The sequence below is a fragment of the Centropristis striata genome, chromosome 4 (genome assembly GCF_030273125.1).
Source record: "Centropristis striata isolate RG_2023a ecotype Rhode Island chromosome 4, C.striata_1.0, whole genome shotgun sequence".
Lineage (NCBI taxonomy): Eukaryota > Metazoa > Chordata > Actinopteri > Perciformes > Serranidae > Centropristis > Centropristis striata.
Window position 1 is genome coordinate 2107042 of NC_081520.1, and position 23462 is coordinate 2130503.

Below are 23462 nucleotides of genomic sequence, written 5' to 3' on the forward strand. Positions count from 1 at the left end.
GAGCAACAAATGGCACCAAAATACCAGATTTAGCAAAAATATATGCAGGTTCCACTGGTGGATCGGTCGTTGCTGCGTGAAAACTTCATATCTGCAGATGTTTTTGCTTGTTATATGGAAAAACATTTTTTTGTATGTTTGAGGAAAATGTTCAAAGGAAAGTCAAAGTCTTAATAGGTTAAAAAAATATTAGGTTTTATATGTTTTTGTTAGTTCAAGAAAAACAAAATGTGAGTAACAAATTGCACAAAAAGACCCGATGTATCAAATATGATACAAATCAGAATGCATATATGCAAATCGATAGGGGTTTTTTTTGTCAGCATGTTCAATTATCACTCCAGTTTTAAAAAAAAATAGAATTTTCTGGCAGTTATTTCATGGTTCAGGCTTTATAGGGTTAAAAGGTTTATTTGTTCAATGTTGGCACGCGATTTTATTCTAGTTTTAAATTTTGGCCCATTGTGTGTTTGAGTTTGACACCCCTGGGTTAAAGCAAGGCTCACACTGAACCTTGCTCATATTGGCCTGAGAACAATAAACCACACCGCCACACTTCCTGCCTATAATGCAGCTTATTGTGTCTGAGCGCCTAAACAACACTTCCTGCCAGTGTCCACCTGAGCGCGGCGGTGCAGATGGCCTGTCTTTGTGCGTGTGTGTGTCTGTGATGTTGATACACACAGGTCTGCGGGGACACCACCATCTGTTTTTATAATTAAATAACATTATTTCTATAAAAGAAGAAAAGAGGGAAGACGGAGACAGATGGAAGGAGAGTTCAGGCTCGTTTTAATCAGTGCTCGGCTCCCTTGTGTGTCCGGGAGGATGGCATCATTTCTCTGATGGTTTTGACCCACTTAGTGTTGTCACATGACTCGCTAGTCGGCCTGGGTCACATGACTGCTGTGGAGCTGCCAACAGAGCAGAGGAGGCGGCCGGCGGAGCTGCTGGAGTCACATGGAGACTTTAGCTACTCAAACAAGGTGGTGTTGTGTGCTGGAGTGATGCAGCATGTCACACTGTTACTCTGAGGAGGTTATGTATACAGGCAGTATATCAGAGGTTAGTTAGACTAGTGGTGGGCACAAGGTTATAATAGTTTTGGATTTTTCATTAGTTTTAGTTTCGTTGTGAATTTTTGTTTTCAAATTCAGTTAGTTTTAGTTAGTTTTTAGAGTGAGTTTGCTAGTTTTAGTAAATTTAAAACTAAAAGTAATTTTAAAAAAATATGGTTAAAAAAAATAATTTATGGCATTTTTATGGCATTTGCACTTAATGTTTAATAATGTTTGAAAATGCTTAATGTTTAATATTTTTTTATTTTTGGCTTAGAATTCACTGTAATTTTAAAAAACAATTATTTTAAAGTTTTTTGGACATGAAACAAACAAAGACGATTACAATTACATTATCATAGCGATAATGATGTTTGTTAGTGGAATTTAAAAAGAACACTTAGAGCCAAGGTTATAATAGTTTTGGATTTTTCATTAGTTTTTTTTGTTGTGAATTTTTGTTTTCAAATTCAGTTAGTTTTAGTTAGTTTTTAGAGTGAGTTTTCTAGTTTTAGTTTCGTTTTTAGTTTTTGAAAATGCTTAGTTTTAGTTTTTATTAGTTTTAGTGTTATTTTTAGTTTTTTTGTAATGGGTATGTGCCTTCATTTCCTTTGGTTTATCATCTCAGCCCCAATAAGGTTATTAACTCTTACAGTTCCAGGTGTTTTGAATTTTGTTTGTTTAGACATCCCAGTCTCAGTAAACATATTTACCATGTGTTGCATGTTCAAATAGAAACACTGAATTATGAATGAAAAAACGAAAACTAAGGACATTTCCACTATAATTTCAGTTAGTTTTAGTTAGTTTTGTAACCACAAAATACAGTTTTAGTTAGTTATGGTTTTTTTAAAAACTCTAGTTTTTATTTTTATTTCAGTTAACGAAAATCTTTTTTCAATTCTAGTTTTCGTTATTTCGTTAGTTTTCGTTAACTATAATAACCTTGGTGGGCACAAGGTTATAATAGTTTTGGATTTTTCATTAGTTTTAGTTTTAATTTTGTTGTGAATTTTTGTTTTTTTTAAATTCAGTTAGTTTTAGTTAGTTTTTAGAGTGAGTTTGCTAGTTTTAGTTTAGTTTTTAGTTTTTGAAAATGCTTATTTTTAGTTTAGTTTTTATTAGTTTTAGTGTTAGTTTGAGTTTTTTTGTAATGGGTATGTGCCTTCATTTCCAACATGGTCTCACAGGAATCCGTGAAATAGCCACGGATTTGCTTAACTCAAAATCCGTGGAATAGCCACGGAATCGCTCAAATTTCCGTGAAACTGACACGGATTTCGCTACAATACAAGTTAATGCCAGTCGTATCCCGTGGCTATTCCAACATACAAAGTGATTATGTACATTCACTGAGTGAAGATTTAGAAAATAAAACATATATTTCTCGCTAGAAATGTGATCAAAATCCATTTTTATGCAGAAACTAAATCAAAATATTGATTTTTCACTAAAAATGAGAGAACTGTCCGCCATGTTTTTTGTTCTGACCGCCGGGACCTTGAAAGTCACGTGACTTGGAACAAACCAATAGGAACAAATATCCATGGAATAGCCACGGGATATGACTGTCATTAACTTGCATTGTAACGAAATCCGTGTCAGTTTCACGGAAATTTGAGTGATTCCGTGGCTATTCCACGGATTCCTGTGAGACCATGTTCTTCATTTCTCTCAGCCCCAATAAGGTTATTAACTCTTACAGTTCTGGGTGTTTTGTATTTTGGTTGAAGTGTAAACATCCCAGTCTCAGTAAACATATTTACTGTGTTCCTGCATGTTCAAATAGAAACACTGAATTATGAATGAAAAAAGTTGACAAAGACGAAAACTAAGGACATTTTCACTATAATTTTAGTTAGTTTTGTAACCACACAATACAGTTTCAGTTAGTTATCGTTTTTTTAAAAACTCCTGTTTTTAATTTTATTTCAGTTAACAAAAATGTTTTTTCAATTTTAGTTTTCGTTATTTTGTTAGTTTTCGTTAACTATAATAACCTTGGGTGGGCATCCTGCTTCTCTGGAGCCACATGTGGCTCTTCAGGCCGTCTGCAGTGGCTGAGACAAAAAAATCTCAAAAGATTTAATATTACAAAAGACCAATTTTAAAAAGTATGTTTAATACAGTTGGCCTCTGAAAAATATGTCCATCTACAGTCATGGAAAAAATGATTGCACCACCCTTGTTTTCCTTAACTTCTTGTTCATTTTAATATCTGGTACAACTAAAGGTACATTTGTTTGGGTAAATATAATAAAAAACAACAGAAATAGCTGATAAGAGTTTAATTTAAGAGCTGATATCTAGAAATGTTCCACGCTTTTCTTGATAATAACCAAAATCATTATCAAGAAATAAAGATATAATCTGTATATCTCTGTGATGTTTGTTCTGTAGCTCCCGGCTGCTGTTAATTATTAACGAATGACATTTTTATTAAACCTCCAGGAAATTATGATTCCATCTCAGGTATCGGGTCAGTGCTGAGCTATAAATAGGAAGAAGCAGCAATGTGGCACATTAGACATGTGTGGAGGACTCACATGCACGTTAGTGTAAGGTCTGCTGCAGCGTGACTTCATTCAGCCATGAAGCACGCACACATGGCCAACAGATAACTATATGAACCCACTGACTCTTTATAGAGCGGCTGTATGAGAGCTGAGATCTGTGTGTGTGTGTGTGGGTTCTATGTTAAGCTTTGTTCAAGTCTATCAATCTCGTACTCTTTCATTTTCTCTATATATCTCGTGCGGATTTCTGTCTGTAAACAGTTGTGTATGATGTCAAACGTGCTGGAGACTGTTTCACTATCTTATAAACATCAGTGTCTTTTTTATGTATATATATATATGCAAAATACCAACTTTTAAGGTGAAATTAAGAATTATTTGTGTGTTTTTTTTAAGGCCGACATAAATATTCAATCAATATCACTTTTAAATGTTCCAGTTGGTATTTTGCATACATATATATACATAAAAAAGACACTGAGCCTCCACTATATCCTTGCTCTGACCCTAGACTATAGATCCAGAAACTTAATTTCCTCATCTTGATTGCCTACTTACAAAAAAACTAAGGGGAAATGGTCCAATGACTGAGCAAGATGGGCAATTGGCCATTTGATACAAATTAGAAGGTCAAAAACTCAAAATTTCGCTTGGGAACCATTTTTTTTGGACTCAGCACCCTTGAGATATGTAAGGTAGGCCGGTTCCTGACTTGTACCCATAAATGCTCCTCACTTCTTATAGGAGGCCTTTATTCTGAAATCAGACTATTCAATGTTAAGCTTTGTTCAAGTCTATCAATCTCGTATTCTTTCATTTTCTCTTTATATCTCATGCGGATTTCTGTCTGTAAACAGTTGTGTATGATGTCAAATGTGCTGGAGACTGTTTCTGTTTATCTTATAAACATCTTAAGATTCATCTTTACTATCTGATATGAGCCTCCAGCAAGTCAGCAGTCTTATTTTGACATCTTTTCGTCCATAAAAAGACGGATATAATATTTTTTATAATGTTTTTTTTATTTATGGCGGTATGTGGGAGTTGTGGTTGGGTGGGATTTGATTGACAAAAAATAAGATAAAAATGATTCAAGACATTGTATTTAAATGCATCCTGTTATGTGCTTCCTTTCTTGAATAAAAAAAAATGGTTAAAAAAATAATTTATGGCATTTTTATGGCATTTGCACTTAATGTAGAAAACAAAAAACTGTAAAAAAAAATAAAAATAAAAATAAAAAAATGAAATAAAATATTATAATATTTTTTTATTTTTGGCTTAGAATTCACTGTAATTTAAAAAAATATATATTTTAAAGTTTTTTGGACATGAAACAAACAATTAAAGACAATTACATTATCATAGTGATAATGATGTTTGTTAGTGGAATTTAAAAAAAGAACGCTTAGAGCAGAGGTGTCAAACTCTGGCCCGCGGCCCAAATTTGGCCCGCAGTATAATTATATTTGGCCCAGAAAGGCAATACCAAATTATTATTTTACAGCGCAAATAATACTACAAATCCCAGAATGCTCTGCTGGTGTTCTGGCTTGAACACAGTAGATCAGTGTGTAGCAAACTGAGCAACAATTAAAGTTGTCTTTATGCACTTTTTCTTGCTAGTCCAAGGCTTGAATGGCTGCACATTCATTGAAGGATATTATTATTAGTCATTTGGTTTATTATTGTTATTTTATTCTCACATTTATTTTTAGCCTGTGGAAAAAGATTACTGTTAAATTTAAAGAAGGCCGCATATAAAATAAAGGGACATACGATTTTTATTTAAATTTTATTTAAGAAATGAATGCCATTGATGTGTTTGTTTGTTTTATTTGATATTCGATTTTGCATGTTTGCAATATTAAGTTATATCAAGCTTTGCTTGTTCCATTTCGTTTGAACTTGTTTAGGTCCATTTTTTCAATAAATATCAATGTTGGCCCGCGACTTTGTCCAAGTTTTACATTTTGTCCCACTGTGTATTTGAGTTTGACACCCCTGACTCAGAGCATTAGTAAAGACTTGAATCAATCTCTGTCTCTGTTCTGCCCTCTGTCTCGTCTTGCAGGATTCTGCCAGTCTGAAGGTGCCGTCGTCCTGCACCCCCTCTGAGCTGATGGAGCTGGCGGTGAAGAAGTGGCTGACCACCCACGGGCCCGAGGAGGAGGCGTGGCGGGGCCAGTACGTCCTGAGGGCCAGCCACTGTCTGGAGTTCGTCTGTGGAGACCAGCCGCTCATCCAGTACAAGGTCAGGAGACGTTAGATGTGTCAATAACAAGTCACCAAGTATAGTAGTATAGAAGTAAGTTAGATAAATAAAGGGGACACGCCGGACAAAAGCACCATATTTTTTCCACGTGCTCTCTATCACCATAAGTTTCAATTTTTAGTAGGAGCCACTTCATCAAGATTGCAGATCGGAGATGGCAGCCATATAAAGTCTATGAGAACCAATATGTCTTCCAAACCACTTCGAAGGTCAATTTTGGTGTCAAAATATACATTTACTGGGTCAAAGAATCATTTAAAGCTATTGAGAATATTACTAGATGATTATTAAAAGAGGTCATATAAATTGCATGTATTTAGAAAAATTGATAAAATGCACAAAATGTGAAAGTGACTGTGGTGCAAGGTGCTCAGGCAAGAAGGCACACTGGAATTGCAAAGATCTTTGTAGTTGTAAATGTAATAAATAATAAAAGATCAAATGATCAAATAATCACCTTGTGAGGTTCTCAATAGCTTTAAATGATTCTTTGAACACATGTGTTCCTGCATGTTGAAATAGAAACACTGAATTATGAATGAAAAAAGTTGACAAAGACGAAAACGAAGGACATTTTCACTATAATTTTAGTTAGTTTTAGTTAGTTTTGTAACCACACAATACAGTTTCAGTCAGTTATTGGGGTTTTTTTAAAAGTCTTGTTTTTATTTTTATTTCAGTTAACAAATTTTTTTTTTCAATTTTAGTTTTCGTTATTTTGTTAGTTTTCGTTAACTATAATAACCTTGCTATATATGATATTATTGTGATTTTAATCATTTTGTGATATGGTGAGTATTGTGATACAATATATTGCGATTTAACTGTTTAACTGCATTTTGTGTCCACAAATTAAATTAAACTGCAGCATTTTATCAAACTTTCAAAAACAACAAGCTTCACTGCATCTTTATGTGTAGCTTGTTTTTAAAAAAATATTGTTCCATAAGAGATTCTGGCAATTACTTTGTTTTGGGTTACTGTAAATGGAGCGGCAAATCTTAAAAAACTCCTCAGAACCATATAGAAAGAACATTTTAAACACAATGTAAAGTTTCTTTGGCTCGTTTTCAAAAAGAGCACCAACACAAAGAAAGCAGCCGGCATAAAAAAGCTGCAAGATTACAGTTTTCTGCAGGAAGCACAGCGTGATAAATGGGTCACACCAGGTAAAGCTTACATTAGCATGCCGCCAAGCAACCGCTGCAAGCAGAGATATGTAAATCAAGCTGTAGTGGGTTAACATCAGCATACAGAAAAAGATTCTGATCTTGGAAATAATGAAGGATTGGCAGCAGAGGTTCATATCTCACAGTGTGTCCTTTCCTTCATATTCTCACAATGTTTCAAGTATAGAGCACCTGTTATAGTCTGGACGGATTTCAGAATAAAGGCCTCCTATAAGAAGTGAGGAGCATTTATGGGTACAAGTCAGGAACCGGCCTACCTTACATATCTCAAGGGTGCTGAGTCCAAAAAAAATGGTTCCCAAATGAATTTTTGAGTTTTTGACCTTCTAATTTGTATCAAATGGCCACCAAATTGCCCATCTTGCACAGTTGGTGGACCATTTCCCCATTTCCCATCTCCCCCTTTCCCCCCCATTTCCCCCCGTTTTTTTGTAAGTAGGCAATCAAAGATGAGGAAATTAAGTTTCTGGATCTATAGTCTAGAGTCAGAGCAAGGATATAGTGGAGGCTCAGTGTCTTTTATATATATATATATGCATGCAAAATACCAACTTTTAAGGTGAAATTAAGCATTATTTGTGTCATTATTTGTGTCATTTTTTAAGGCCGACATAAATATTAAATCAATATCACTTTTAAATGTTCCAGTTGGTATTTTGCATATATATATATATATACATAAAAAAGACACTGAGCCTCCACTATATCCTTGCTCTGACTCTAGACTATAGATCCAGAAACTTAATTTCCTCATCTTTGATTGCCTACTTACAAAAAAACTAAGGGGAAAATGGTCCAACGACTGAACAAGATGGGCAATTTGGCCGCCATATTGATATGCAAATGAGGTCAAAAACTCAAAATTTCGCTTGGGGACCATTTTTTTTGGATTCAGCACCCTTGAAATAAGTAAAGTAGGCCGGTTCCAGACATTTATGTACCATTTTAATTACACTGTAAAAAATGTTTTTAGAAATTACAGTAAAACTGTCAAATTGCATGAGAAATAGGGCGTAAAATTAAAACTTGTATATCAAAGTAGTAGACACTTTTAATTACCTTAAATCAAGGAATAGTGCAAAACTTTTGAAAAACTGTAGAAAACACAGTTTGACGGTAAAAATATAAATTTTTCATGTAAAATTAATGGAGAAATACCATTTTGTCACAAGGACACAATTACCCTAAAACTACAGGGACTTTCAGTCTAAATTACAGTTTTTGCTGATATTTACATTTAAATATACAGTAGAAAACCCACTCACTGTCATTTTTTACAGTGAAGTTCTGGCAACCACCGCTGTCGGTATTTTACTGTAAATTAAACAGATTTTTTTTTTTTTACAGTGTAGATCAAGTCTGCTGAAAACTGTGCATACATTTCACTTGTTATTGTATCTTTCCTCTAGCTGATTCTTTATGAAAAGCCACTTTTATTTCTAATACAGCAGTTTCCTGTTGTTGTTTTACACATGAACTAAATGAAAGTTCAACTTCACCACACAACCAAAGAATAAAAAAAAAATCTGGCATTTTTTGTTTGTTTGTGTGATCTTAAATATGCACGTAGCTGAAAACCTTCCCTGTCCTTTCTTGTTTGTTTTTTTCAGTAAAATAAAAAGACTGAAGTGAGATGAATAGACTGAGAATTTTCTCTGATTTGACAAAACAATTCTTGATTGAATTTAATTTTGTGGACACAAAATGCAGTTAAACAGTTAAATCGCAATATATTGTATCACAATACTCACCATATTGCAAAATGATTAAAATGGTAATAATAGCGTATAGTGACTGAAATATCGGGATAAAATCATATCGGAGCCGATAAAATGATTCACTCCTAGTAACTAAACCTACGTTAATTTAAATTAAAATCGTCTAGGTTATTGCTTTAAAATGTCTTGTTTTGTTGAACCAAAAGTCTAGATATTCACTTTACCATCCTCAAAGGCTAAGAAAGTTTTCTGTTGTTTTACACATGAACTAAATGAAAGTTCAACTTCACCACACAACCAAAGAATTAAAAAAAATCTGGCATTTTTTGTTTGTTTGTTTGTGTGATCTTAAATATGCACGTAGCTGAAAACCTTCCCTGTTCTATCTTGTTTGTTTTTTTTCAGTACATCCGAACATGCATGCAGGCCAAGGAGCCCCCCCACCTCACCCTGGTCCACACCAGCACCGTCAAGACCATGTTCGACAAGGAAATATCCGCCATCAGAGCTGTGGTGTCCCGCAAGTCCTCCAACCCACCTTTACCACTACCTCCCAAGAGAAGGGTTCCCACGGTGAGGCCTGTGTGTGTGTGTGTGTGTGTGTGTGTGTGTTGAGAGTGAATGACTTCTCACTTCTGTGTTTTGGTCATCTTGTCCATTCAAAATCTGCTGCTGATTTCAGAGAAACTGAACTTATTTACCAGAATAAGATGATGTCATTTTTACGAATTAATGTCATTTCATTACTTTTCAATGTGGTTGAATTCACTGTCGGGTTGCAGGGGCCGGACCAAAATTCTGAACTAAATTCTGCTCAATATTAATTTAATCGCTTTATAAAATACAGTGAATTATCTGGTTTTGAGCTGCTACTGATAGGAACACATGTTATGATGAGACTGTTAATGTGGAGTAAATCAAATATAGCAGTAAAAAGTAGTAAATACTCCAATCACTATATCACTTTAACATTTATTTTAAACACAACTGTAAATGTCCTTTAGCAAGGTTCCTATTAGTATTTTTGTTTCATATAGCTTGTTTTTCATGTTTGTAAAACACCTAGAAAATATACAATGTTGTGATGCTTTTATTTTGAAAAGGTGCCGTCCAGTGTGAAACGGGTGCTTTAATTTTGAAAGGTTGTGACAGGAAATAACAGGTGGAACGGTTAAATGAAAAACGAGCGGTAAATAATAACGAGTGCGACGCAACTCATATAAAGTTGATATGAAGTATGAAAAAGGTTTTTATAGTGGCTGACTGACAGGACACAAGGTTTGTTAAAGTTTATTTTCTTCGGTCACACATATTATTGTCTATATTTGTTGTCTTAACTGTAGTAAAAGTACTTGTTTGCTCAAGTGCTAATGCTAATGTTTGTTAGCTCTTACGGTGGATTCACAAGGTTACCTAGGTAACTCGGGTAACTCAGATATACATAAATCGCCTTCAAAATAAAAGCCCAATGCCCAGGTCTGCTTTAAGAAGTATTAACCCCGCTTGGATGTTTCACACTTTTTGTTGCTATTACACATGAAATCATGGTCAATATAATTTGGCGTTTTGAACAAGAATTTGCAAAAAAACAACAAAAAAAAACTCTTTAATATCAAAGTGAAAAAAGAGTGAGAATATTTATGCAATCATTTACTTTACCTTTACCATTTTAACACACATTATTTTGTAAAAATCTGTTTTTACTTTGATATGAAATAGGTTATTTTCTGCAAAATTATATTGATCATGATTTCATGTGCTAAATCAGCTATTCTCAACCTTGGGAGATGATTTCTGGGGGTCGCCAAATCATTTTGGAAGTCAGCTCTGTCTCCACTGTGTTAAAGTGTTCATGTGTTTTAGTCAGTTTTTAGGTCTTTTTTGGTCATTTTGTGTCTTTTTTTGGTAGTTTTGTGTCTTTTTTGGTCATTTTGTGTCTTTTCTGGTCATTTTGTGTCTTTTTTTGGTAGTTTTGTGTCTTTTTTGGTCATTTTGTGTCTTTTCTGGTCATTTTGTATCTTTTTTTGGTAGTTTTGTGTTTTTTTGGTCATTTTGTGTCTTTTCTGGTCGTTTTGTGTCTTTTTTTGGTCATTTTGTGTCTTTTTCTCGACAACTTGTGTCTTTTTTGGTCATTTTGTGTCTTTTTTTGGTAGTTTTGTGTCTCTTCTGGTCATTTTGTGCCTTTTTTTGATCATTTTGTGGTCAATTTGTGTCTTTTTTTGGTCATTTTGTGTCTTTTTTGGTAATTTTATGTATTTTTGGGTCATTTTGTGGTCAATTTGAGTCCTTTTTTGCTTAATTTTATGTATTTTTTGGGTCATTTTGTGTTTTTTTTAATCTGAACTGTGCGCGTGAAATTCTGTTCAGTGAGCGGGGGTCGCGGACAAAATGCATGTTAAATTGGGGGTCGCGACTCAAAAAGGTTGAGAACTACTGTGTTAAAGCAACAAAAGGAGGGTGAATACTTCATATAGGCATTGTAAGTGTGATAGATAGATAGATAGATAGATAGATAGATAGATAGATAGAAACATGACACACATAAAAACATGCCATGCACAATGTCCTCATGACCTTTAGATAACAGTGGTGCAATATCCGTCAGTGTTTACTGAGTCGTGTCCTCGTTTCACCAAAACAGTAAAAAGCTCCTCGGATGATTGATTCACCTGCGCTGAACCAGGCAGGTGTGGAGGTTTACCTGGTAAACACCTACTTGGCAGCTGCCACCTGTCTTTTATTAGTGTGTGTCCGAGCATGTCTGCACTGCCACGTTGTCAGAAAACACAGCCAGCTCCTCTCTGCTGCTGCCAGGTGCTCCGTGACATCACTCCCACCTTTTAAATGTCAGGTTGGATTTAATTGGCCTCCGTTCGCCACGCTGACACCTGATACCTGCTGATGTGTTGGTTTGGCTACTCTGTAAATATCAAAGGTGTCACTTTGTTATTTCTGTAACATATAATCATGACTTACTGCTCCCTGTTTTTACTGGCTTACAGTAAAAAAAATGACCAGTTTCACCTCACTTCCACATTTTTTTTGATGAGTGCATACGTACTGGTGAACATGGCCGGAGGAATTACAAAGTGTCACAATCTGTGTGTGTCATGATTTATGATGAATTCAGACCGACTGTGAAAACAGATGCAGGTTCCCAGCAGATGAAACCACTTCAGGTTCTCACTAACACTGAGAACCATCACATACAGAACCATCACATACAGAATCATCACATACAGAACCATCACATACAGAATCATCACATACAGAATCATCACATACAGAATCATCACATACAGGCTGTATGACAACAGGTCAGACTGATGTCCAGATCAATCCAGATAAAGATAGATGTGAAACAATCAGAGGGGGGACCAAGTCATTGTTTTGCAAGTCACAAGTAGGTCTCAAGTCTTTCCCCTCAAGTCCCAAGTCAAGACCAACAAGTCTCGAGTCAAGTCCCAAGTCAAGTCCCAAGTCAAGTCCCGAGTCAAGTCCCAAGTCAAGTCCCAAGTCAAGACCGACAAGTCTTGAGTCAAGACCAACAAGTCCCAAGTCAAGTCCCAAGTCAAGTCCCAAGTCAAGACCGACAAGTCCCAAGTCAAGTCCCAAGTCAAGACCGACAAGTCCCGAGTCAAGTCCCAAGTCAAGACCAACAAGTCCCGAGTCAAGTCCCAAGTCAAGACCGACAAGTCTCGAGTCAAGTCCCAAGTCAACTCCCAAGTCAAGACCAACAAGTCCCAAGTCAAGTCCCAAGTCAAGACCAACAAGTCCCAAGTCAACTCCCAAGTCAAGGCCAACAAGTCTCGAGTCAAGTCCCGAGTCAAGTCCCAAGTCAAGTCCCAAGTCAAGTCCCAAGTCAAGTCCCAAGTCAAGACCAACAAGTCTCGAGTCAAGTCCCAAGTCAAGACCGACAAGTCTCGAGTCAAGTCCCAAGTGAAGACCGACAAGTCTCGAGTCAAGTCCCAAGTGAAGACCGACAAGTCTCGAATCAAGTCCCAAGTCAAGACCGACAAATCTTGAGTCAAGACCAACAAGTCCCAAGTCAAGTACCAAGTCCTACAGTTAACAAAAGAGTAATAATATTTAAATGGATCATGTACGCTTTTAAAATCTGTATTTATTCATCAAAACTTGTTTTGCATTCTTCAAACACTTTTGAAAAAAACAAAAACAAGTGCATAACAAGAACATATTGCACTAAAACTACACCACACCACCACCGTCAAGGCCTGTTTGACACGGAAACATCCGCCATCAGAGCCGTGGTGTCCCGCAAGTCCTCTAACCCACCTTTACCACTACCTCCAAGAGAAGGGTTCCCACGGTGAGGTGCGTGTGTGCGCGTGTGTGCGTGTGCGTGTGTGTGTGTGTGTGTGTGTGTGTGTGTGTGTGTGACAGAGAAGGGGGGGGAAATAACAAATACATGAACATAATGATGAACATGGTTGTGCTGCTTGCAAAGTTACTTAGCCGAGGCGGTAGCGTTCATTGAAAACTTGCCGTTCTTTGTGAAACTTCAAATGTCAGACGAAGTTGGAAGTTGTTGCGTCTCCGTCTGTAATCTTCGACGCCTAGTTTTTATACCCAAACAAATCTATCTTTGGTATCATTTCTGCCAACTGGCCCCGTTTTTGACCGTTCTTCTTCATTGGTTGTCCTGCAGTTTGATTGGATGGATGCTGTCGGATCAAAATAACGTTGATGGAATTTGATTGGATGTTGTACTCACCATATAGCAAAATGATTCACTCCTAGTAACTAAACCTACGTTAATTTAAATTAAAATCGTCTAGGTTATTGCTTTAAAATGTCTTGTTTTGTTGAACCAAAACTCTAAAAAGATATTCACTTTACCATCCTCAAAGGCTAAGAAAGCCACATTTCTTTTATTTAAAAAAACTCACTTTTAATAAGACTGGTTCTGTGCAGAGATTATTTATTTTTGGCCTGTATTTGACACCGAGGAGAGAAGAGAGACAGTTTCCCCGGCTGGGAAAACACCCCGCTCAATGTAGTTTCACTGCTGTAACACGAAAGCTATTTGTAGTTATTAATTAATTAATTGATTAATCATTTCAGCAGGAAGAGTTCACACTGCACCTTTTTCTCTCTACATCACACTGAAAGTGTGTTGCTGAAGCTTCATCACCTCCTGACTAGAACACTGCGACACCCCGCCTCCTGCTGAATGTGCCTTCTGTTTTCAGCTCATTTAAGAAACAAAATCAACAACTTTGCTTTCCCTGTATGACTATTTATTGATCTGTATGATTTCACACCCTGCTCTGTGTTACATCTCCAACTTCCTGTTGCCCTTGTTTTTTGTTCTGTGCTCCGACACAAAGATAAAAGCTCTTCTCTTAGGATTCCTCGACCGCAGCATGAGTTGCTTGAGGGCCAAAGATGCTATTTTTGTTGGATTTGGGTATCCAAATTTAATCTGATGCTCTTTCTGACATTTTCTTTTGTAATTTGTAACCCTCTGAATCCCAACAAGCCATTTCAGGGTGTTTTTTTTGCTCTTTTTACATTTTACTGCCTGTGGCCTCACTGCAAATATGTCTTATGTGCAGAATAACGCAGTTATCATGACATAAATCATAGCAAATTATATTTCTCTGGTATATTTGTTTTTAATAGGAATAAAATGGATGGTATACAACACTTTTCAAAGTATCCACAAGTGTCGTGAATATTAATATAATATATACAGCCTCTACTTGCAGCCCTTCCTGTCCTCTCCTCTCTGCTCTGTGTAAACAGCCTCTCCTGTCCTCTCCCCTCTGCTCTGTGTAAACAGCCTCTCCTGTCCTCTCCTCTCTGCTCTGTGTAAACAGCCCCTCCTGTCCTCTCCTCTCCCCTCTGGTCTGTGTAAACAGCCTCTCCTGTCCTCTCCCCTCTGCTCTGTGTAAACAGCCTCTCCTGTCCTCTCCTCTCTGCTCTGTGTAAACAGCCTCTCCTGTCCTCTCCCCTCTGCTCTGTGTAAACAGCCTCTCCTGTCCTCTCCTCTCAACTCTGTGTAAACAGCCTCTCCTGTCCTCTCCTCTCAGCTCTGTGTAAACAGCCTCTCCTGTCCTCTCCTCTCTGCTCTGTGTAAACAGCCGCTCCTGTCCTCTCCTCTCTGCTCTGTGTAAACAGCCTCTCCTGTCCTCTCCTCTCAGCTCTGTGTAAACAGATTTTCAGTGAATATTTGTCATGTGACCGGCATCACAGAGTCTCTGAGGAGCTGAATTTAATGTTTTTTTTAACAGGATCTGGTTTTTCCAAACTGTTTATTTTTGTCAACATTTAAAATGAGTCATGTAGAATAAAATGATTTTGACAGAAATATCACAATTTTAATCTTGTTGGTTACTTTTTGTCTGGTTAAGTGCCTTACAAACCAGCTGTATATCAGTGTAGTGCACTGGAGACAGAAGCAGAGCAGGACTCTGGTCTGACTGTAATAAGTTTACCATAGAAATGTGGTTTTCTGCGACAGGAAGTGATATTTATTTTCAGGACTGGAACCTGTTTTTGGTTGCTGTTGTGCTGCAGGAAACTTGACTGAGAGAATCAGAGAACACGGGGTGTTACAGTACATGGAGCTCTTGTTCCTGCCTGTAATTTATGGAGCAGACACAAATGTAGTGACTTGATCACACACACACCAGCATCACACTCACACAAACATTTAAACACATCAAGACACACAAAGACAGAGGCGGCAAACAGCAGGAAGTGTGCTCGTTAGTCATGTTCATAGACTCTAGGTGTCATGTGATGCTGTTTTTCCTGCTGACTGCTGACCCTCGCAAATCCACTTGGCTTGACATCACAATGACCTGCCTGACCTCACACATTGTTTTTGTGTGTGTGTGTGTGTGTGTGTGTGTGCAGGGAACTGGTGTGTGTGAAGCAGCACTGTGTTGTGGAGTACATATTTTTGCAGCACATTATGCTAATAGCTAATAGCTCACTCTTCTCACCTTCCCTCTGCAGCAAGTACAGACGTGTGTGTGGGACGTGTCTAGCCCGTTCAAGATCGTCCTGGTGAACGGCAGCAAGGTGAACGCAGAGGAGACCGCCAAGGTAAACTCCTTATTGTCTACAGTCATGGAAAAATGATCAGAACACCCTTGTTTTCTTCAATATCTTGTTCATTTGGACAAATATAATAGTCAGGCGGCTTAGGACTAGATTTAAGAATAAAGGGGACACGCCGGACAAAAGCACCAAATTTTTTCCACATGCTCTCCATCACCATAGGTTTAAATTTTAGGTAGGAGCCACTTCATCAAGATTGTGGATCGGAGATGGCACCCATATAAAGTCTATGAGAACCAATATATCTTCCAATCCACTTAAAAGGTCAATCTTGGTGTCAAAATATGCATTTTCTGGGTCAAGGAATCATTTAAAGCTATTGAGAATATCACTAGAGATCTGACATGAGATTAAAGCGTTCTCTTGATTTATTTATTTTTGAGCAGTGTACATTGCAGCTAATCCGCACTCTACCGTGAACATAGATTCATTTTCAGCTCTGCTGCAGCACTTGAAGACCTACTAGTCTGGGTGAAAATGAACATATCTATTTGATCAAATAACTATCTAGTGATATTCTCAATAGCTTTAAATGATTCTTTGACACAGAAAATGTATATTTTGACACCAAGATTGACCTTCTAATTGGCTTGGAAGATATAGAGTTTCTCATAGACTTTATATGGGTGCCATCTCCGATCCACAATCTTGATGAAGTGGCTCCTACCAAAAATTGAAACCTATGGTGATAGAGAGCATGTGGAAAAAATGTTGGTGCTTTTGTCCGACGTGTCCCCTTTATTTGGCTAAGCTGCCGGACTATAATGATAACAACAAAATTAGCTGATAAGAGTTTAATTTAAGAGCTGATATCTAGTCACTTTCTATGGTTTTCTTGATAATGATTTTGGTTATTATCAAGAAAACTGTAGAAAATGTCGATATCAGATCTTAAATTAAACTCTTATCAGCTATTTTTGTTATTATTATATGTATCCAAACAAATTGTTTGTTTTGTATGAAATTGTAGAAAACAAGGGTGGTCTAATAATTTTTTCGGTGACTGTATATCCACGAAACACTTATTACACACTTATATATTCTTATTAATGTACTACACACACAAATAGGCCTGTCACGATAACAATTTTTTTAGGACGATATATTTTCCCAGAAACTATAATGATAAATGATAGTATAGTTGAGTGCATCCTTTTCCAAAGCAATGCATTTTTAAATCTCAAGAATATTAAACATTGGAATTGAAATGTGAAAAAAAGAAATATTAAAATATCCTAGATAAGTAAAACACAAATAAATAAACTACAATAAAACCAAATAAAATATACTCTCTGACTGGGATAAATATTATATTATTATTAACATTTGCAGCATTACTAAAAAAGCACAAAAAGTCTGTTATTACTGGTTATAATTCACTGTAAGAGTGGCGTGGCTCCTTTAAGAGGCAGTGCAGTCTGTGTGAAAAACAAACACGCATGTAAGCAACAATTATCCAGTCCAGAAAAAACTATTGTGTCCATTTTATCTTTTGAATGATAAGTCAAGTCAAACTTTATTTATAGAGCACATTTAAAAAAAACGGAGTTGACCAAAGTGCTGTACAGATATCACAGTTGCAGGAAATACGGTAAAAATTAAAATACTAAAATACATAAACACAGTGCAACAATAGAATATAATAAATTTTGTTTTTGCAAGATGTCCACTTATCTTGATTAAAAGCCAGGGAGAAAAAGTGTGTTTTTAAGGATTTAAAAACTTCAAAAGATCCTGCAGATCAAAGTCGATATAGTAATTATCATGACAGGCCTGCACACAAAGTTGTTTACCTGTTCTCCCCCTGCTGCCCCACCTGTCCAGGTCCAGGTGAGGGCGGGGCTCTTCCACGGCACGGAGCTGCTGTGCAAGCCGGCGGTGAGCAGCGAGAGCTGCGGCCGCTCCGACCACACGTGGAAAGACAGCACGCTGGAGTTCGACATCTCTGTGTGCGACCTGCCGCGCATGACACGCCTCTGCTTCGCCATCTACGCCGTCATGGACAAGGTCAAGAAGCAGAAGTCCACCAAAAACGCTCACATCAACAAGTATCAGACCATCCGCAAAGCAGGGAAAGTGGTAAGAAAGACAGCAAAAATACTGGTGCATCTCAATAAATTACAATATCCTAGAATAGCATAAGCAGAAGTATAAAGTTACATAAAATGGAAATACTCAAGTAAAGTACAAGTATCTCAAAATTGTACTTGATTACAGAACTTGAGTAAATGTACTAAGTTACATCATTTTTATTATTTTCTAATAGTTCCATTTTGCACTGAAGAGTCAAGAGTACATTTTCTATATTTGGAAATTTAGATATGTGGTTGATTTGTATTTTGTTGTACGATTTTTATTTACAGGTGCATCTCAATAAATTAGAATATCACAGAAAAGTTTATTGATGTCAGTAATTCGATTCAAAAAGTGGAAATAACACATTATATAGATGGATAGATACAGTTTTTTTAGGTACAGTATATAATATAATATATATAATATAATATGTAATAATAGATAATAAACAATATAAAAATAAAATGAAAATTATAAATAAAGTAATTTTAAGTAAAATAATATGATATAATATATAATAATATATAATATAATAATAATAATATAGTAATAGATCCATTACACGCAGAATGAAACGTTCCATGTCTTAATTTATTTAATTTCTTCTAATTATAATTATTATGGCTTACATTTAATGAAGACCTAAAATTCAATGTCTCAAAAAATTTGAATATTACAAAAGACCAATTTTAAAAAGTATGTTTAATATTGAAATGCTGGCCTCTGATAAATATGTCCATCTATATGACTCAATACTTGGTTGGACTACTGGAAATGGACTTTTCCATCATATTCTACTGTATTGAGATGTTCCTTTACTGTGTCTGTTCAAATCAGAGGCTTAGATGTAACACACATGCTTTATTGCTTTATTGTATCATTGACAAATGTTTTATTTCCCCATGTTCTCTGTGTGCTGCAGCACTACCCCATAGCGTGGGTCAACACCATGGTGTTTGACTACAAAGGCCAGCTGAAGACCGGAGACATCATCCTGCACTGCTGGTCTTCCTTTCCTGGTAAACCCATTATGTCTACTAATACAATAAACTAGGGGAAATTTATCTCTGCATAGATTCTGCATTCCTGCGGGACCAGATTTCAGTATTGGAAGCATTCAGATTTCCGTTTGTAGTCCATTTGTAATTGGAGTAATATTGACCAATCATGTTTAAGCCAAGGTTATAATAGTTTTGGATTTTTCATTAGTTTTAGTTTTAATTTAGTTGTGATTTTTTTGTTTTCAAATTCAGTTAATTTTAGTTAGTTTTTAGAGTGAGTTTGATAGTTTTAATTCGTTTTTATTTTGTGGAAAATGCTTAGTTTTAGTTTAGTTTTTATTAGTTTTAGTGTTGGTTTTAGTTTTTTTTGTAATGGGGTATTTTTTGGGTGCCAGATTCAAAAAGGTCACAATAAATGTTTCCTTTATTTCCTTTGTCTGATCCATCTCAGCCCCAATAAGTTTATTAAGTCATAAAACCAGATAGATGAAATAGATTTCATATCAACCAAAAGAATTACGTATGAAAAAAGTTGACAAAGACAAAAACTAAGAACATTTTCACTATAATTTTAGTTAGTTTTAGTTAGTTTGTAACCACAAAATACAGTTTCAGTTAGTTATTGTTTAAAAAAAAACTCTTTTCATTTTTATTTCAGTTAATGAAAATGTATTTTCATTTCTAGTTTTCGTTATTTCGTTAGTTTTCGTTAACTATAACAACCTTGGTTTGAGCTAGCTGTGGTCTGCGGCCGTACGTCAATCAGCCAATGAGCTGAGAATAAAGTTGCAAGTTGCAAGTGTTAATTTGAGCAAAACTAGGTTACTGTATCAAACCTTGCTAGCATCAATTACTGAGTTTAATTTGATCCAAAACTTATTTAAACACAAAACACATTTAAATATGAAGATTACTGTGAAAAACTAACCTCATGTCTCTTCGGGGGCTAAAACATAAAACATTGAACTCCTTGGCGTTTTATTTACAGTTTAATCTCAGTTGAATTAGTTTAGTTTCTTTTTGTCCTTTCAAAATAAAAGCGTGCATTTTCGAAACAGGCTTTTGCATAGTACTGTATGAAATCAAATCAACTTTATTTATAGAGCCTTTAAGACAGCGTTAGCTGATACAAAGTGCTGTACATGGCAGGACAGACCAACAATAAAAACAATAAAAACAAAGAACAAGCAAAAACAACTAAAACAAAGCGAGTCTCATGCTGGGTAAAAACAACAAACAGTAAATAAAAGTGGGTTTTAAAATTAATCTCAATTTTAAAATTAATCTTAATTTAAAAAAACCACAAAGAACAAATAAAAACAAAAAATAAAACAGCGCAAAGGCTCATGTTGAGTTAAAAGCCAGTGAATAAAAATGGGTTTTAAGATTCCTTTTAAAAGCGGACAGTATAAATATCTTATTTTGCCCATGTATGCATGTAGCGATTAATCAATGAATTGATCATTAACGTTCTAGATAATGGAGTTGGCAGGTTTCTTCATCACTAGACTAAATCATTGTCAGGCTGGCAGTTGAAGGGTTCCAAGATTGAGTTGAAACTAGCATCTCCAGTGATTGCCACCATGCTGTGATCATGTAATCTCATGTGTATCTTTCTGTGTTTCCCTCAGATGAACTTGAAGAGATGCTGAACCCGATAGGAACCATCCAGACCAACCCGTACACGGAGAACGCTACAGCGCTGCACATCCACTTCCCCGAGTACTTGTCACACTCCATCATCTTCCCTCCCTTCGACAAGGTCAGACAGCTGCCACTTCTCCTTCTCTCAGCTTTTTTTCTGCAGCATTCTGACTCTAAGGCCCCGTTTACACCAGGACGCTCGCGGGTAAAAACGACAAAATATTTTATGGGAAGTGCCTTTCGTTTAGACGGTGACGGCATTTTGGGGGCTTAAAGACGCAAAAATCTGAAACCACCCTCCAAAGTGTAAAAGTTGAATCCTCTCCTCCGTAGCGTGTCGTCTACACCAGTAGTTCTCAACCTTTTTGAGTCGCAACCCCCAATTTAACATCCATGTTGTCCGCGACCCCCCGCTCACTGAACACAATCTCACATGCACAGTTCAGAACAAAATGACCAAAAAAAGGAAACAAAATGACCAAAAAGGACACAAATTGACCACAAAATGATCAAAAAAGACACAATATGACCAAAAAAGACACAAAATGACCAAAAAAGACACAAAATGACCAAAAAAAGACACAAAATGACCAAAAAAAGACACAAAATGACCAAAAAAAGACACAAAATGACCAAAAAAGAAACAAAATAACCAAAAAAAGGCACAAAATGACTAAAAAAAGACACAAAATGACCAAAAAAGAAACAAAATGACAAAAAAAGTCACAAATGGACCACAAAATGACAAAAAAAAGACACAAAATGACCCAAAAAAGAAACAAAATAACCAAAAAAAAGACACAAAATGACTAAAAAAAGACACAAAATGACCAAAAAGACTAAAACACATGAACACTTTAACACAGTGGAGACAGAGCTGACTTCCAAAATGATTTGGCGACCCCCAGAAATCATCTCGCGACCCCAATTGGGGTCCCGACCCCAAGGTTGAGAATAGCTGGTCTACACTGACAAGACACAAAACTCTGATCTGATCTGCTCACGTCACGTATGTGTTTACGTCACATACATGCTCCAGGACAGGAAATAAAGAAACGTGGGATTATTTCCATGGTGGGACCTTCAAGCTGCTCTGGCAGCTCTAATAAACTTACAGGAGTCTTTCCACCAAATGTCCAGGATATGTACAGATAGTATTAGTGAACAGAGAAGGATCTGGAATTACCTCCATCACATTCTGGATGCAGCGATTGGTGGGAGGAGCCAGACGGCTGTGAACGAGACCTGGGAGATCTAGTGATGGAGGAGAACTTTGTGGAAGGAGTAGCTGATGAAAATGTGTGGCGTGAAAACTTCTGCATGCCCAAAGATGCTCTTATGGCTTTAAGTGATGCCGCCTGGCTGCATACAATCACATTTCACACACTTTTGCGTCACCGTATGCAGCAGATTTCCTCCTGAAAACGCTCGTCTAAACGAGGAATAAAAAGTGAAGACGAGACGCCACTTTTGCGTCTTCTGTTCAGACCGTCCTCGTGTAAACGGAGCCTTAAATTTGTAATACATGAATGACAAATTTCTGCAGTCATGCACTCAAGCATGACTGCAGAAATCCCCCTGATTGAACCATAATCAGCCTGTGTCTGAACTGAGAGGACTCGGTGAGACCCCCGTGGCCTTTTTTAAAAGACTTGACTGCAGTCGAATTTGTCATGCAGTGCCTTAGTGCTCTTCATAATGGTACCTAGTGATTATGATGAAGTGGTAGCTGTTAGCATGAGAGCATCAGGACGTGCTCGGCGTTGCTAATGCACTCTATCAGTCTGTGTGTTCACTTCTCTCCTACTTTTTTGTTGTTGCAGATACTGGAAAAAGCTGCAGAGATCGCCAGAGCAAGTGACTGCGCACCCATGGTGAGTTCAAGCACAGCAGGAGATTCCCCCGCCCCCCCTCACACACACACTCACACGCTCTTGACACACACTCCAGTATAGCATAATATCACACTGTCGCACTCTCGCAGTTTCCCTGGAAACCCATTGTTATCACTTTGGCAGGGTGTAGCTGCAAAAATATTTCAATCCTCTTGAAAACTAGAGACTCTAATCAGATTACTTGTATGTTTTCCTGTCGCACCGCCCCTCAACTGAACTGAAAACCCACTGCTGGGTGTGTTACCGCTGGTTACGTAATGCTCTGTTATGTAGAGGGCATGCCTGAACGCACCCCTTTAATGTAAGGTGTGTGTGTGTGTGTGTGTGTGTGTGTGTGTGTGTGTGTGTGTGTGTGTGTGTGTGTGCAGCCATGGCTTAAACATTCACTACAACTTGTTTATTTTTACTGTATATCAAAGGAGCTGTGGATCTGTAAACTCATGCACAAATGAATATTATTCCTCTGTAAAGCAAGTTGAAACTGCCCTTTTTATTTAAAGTCATGGAAAAATAAATATTAGACCAGAAGAGCTGATATCTAGACATTTTGGTTGGTTTTCTTGATAATGATTTTGGTTATTATCAAGAAAACCGTAGAAAAAGTCTAGATATCAGCTCTTAAATTAAACTTATCAGCCATTTTTGTTGTTATCATTATATTTGTCCAAACAAATGTACCTTTAGTTGTAGCAGGCATTAAAATGAACAAGAAACTGAAGAAAAATAATGGTCTAATAATAATAATCAGCATACACGTTGTGGATTGTGATGAGATGCATTCAAGGCAGTTGAAGTAAAAACGGCTGGATGCTTGATACACTCCTGCCATCTTGTGGTTCTTTGCAGTTACTGCTCACCATCATCCTCCATTCTTTCTCTCTCTGCTCCACATCAGTGGCGGTTCTAGACCAAGGGGCATATTAGCACATGAAGAAATGGCAAAGATGATATTTAAGTATTCAAAATCTTTGAATGTGTTGAAAAAGACACAAAATGA

At 36.7% G+C, this 23462-nt stretch overlaps 1 protein-coding gene across 1 annotated transcript in view; it reads left to right on the plus strand.

The window, feature by feature from the left end:
• The window catches only part of pik3cb (phosphatidylinositol-4,5-bisphosphate 3-kinase, catalytic subunit beta), a 117320-nt gene that overhangs the window by 69369 nt on the left and 24489 nt on the right, over window positions 1-23462 (plus strand). Inside the window, exons 6-12 of the mRNA XM_059332038.1 lie at window positions 5649-5828; window positions 9163-9330; window positions 15745-15834; window positions 17674-17928; window positions 18848-18944; window positions 20558-20688; window positions 22394-22444. Coding sequence (XP_059188021.1) covers window positions 5649-5828; window positions 9163-9330; window positions 15745-15834; window positions 17674-17928; window positions 18848-18944; window positions 20558-20688; window positions 22394-22444 — 972 coding nt within the window. The remainder of the gene's footprint in view (window positions 1-5648; window positions 5829-9162; window positions 9331-15744; window positions 15835-17673; window positions 17929-18847; window positions 18945-20557; window positions 20689-22393; window positions 22445-23462) is intronic.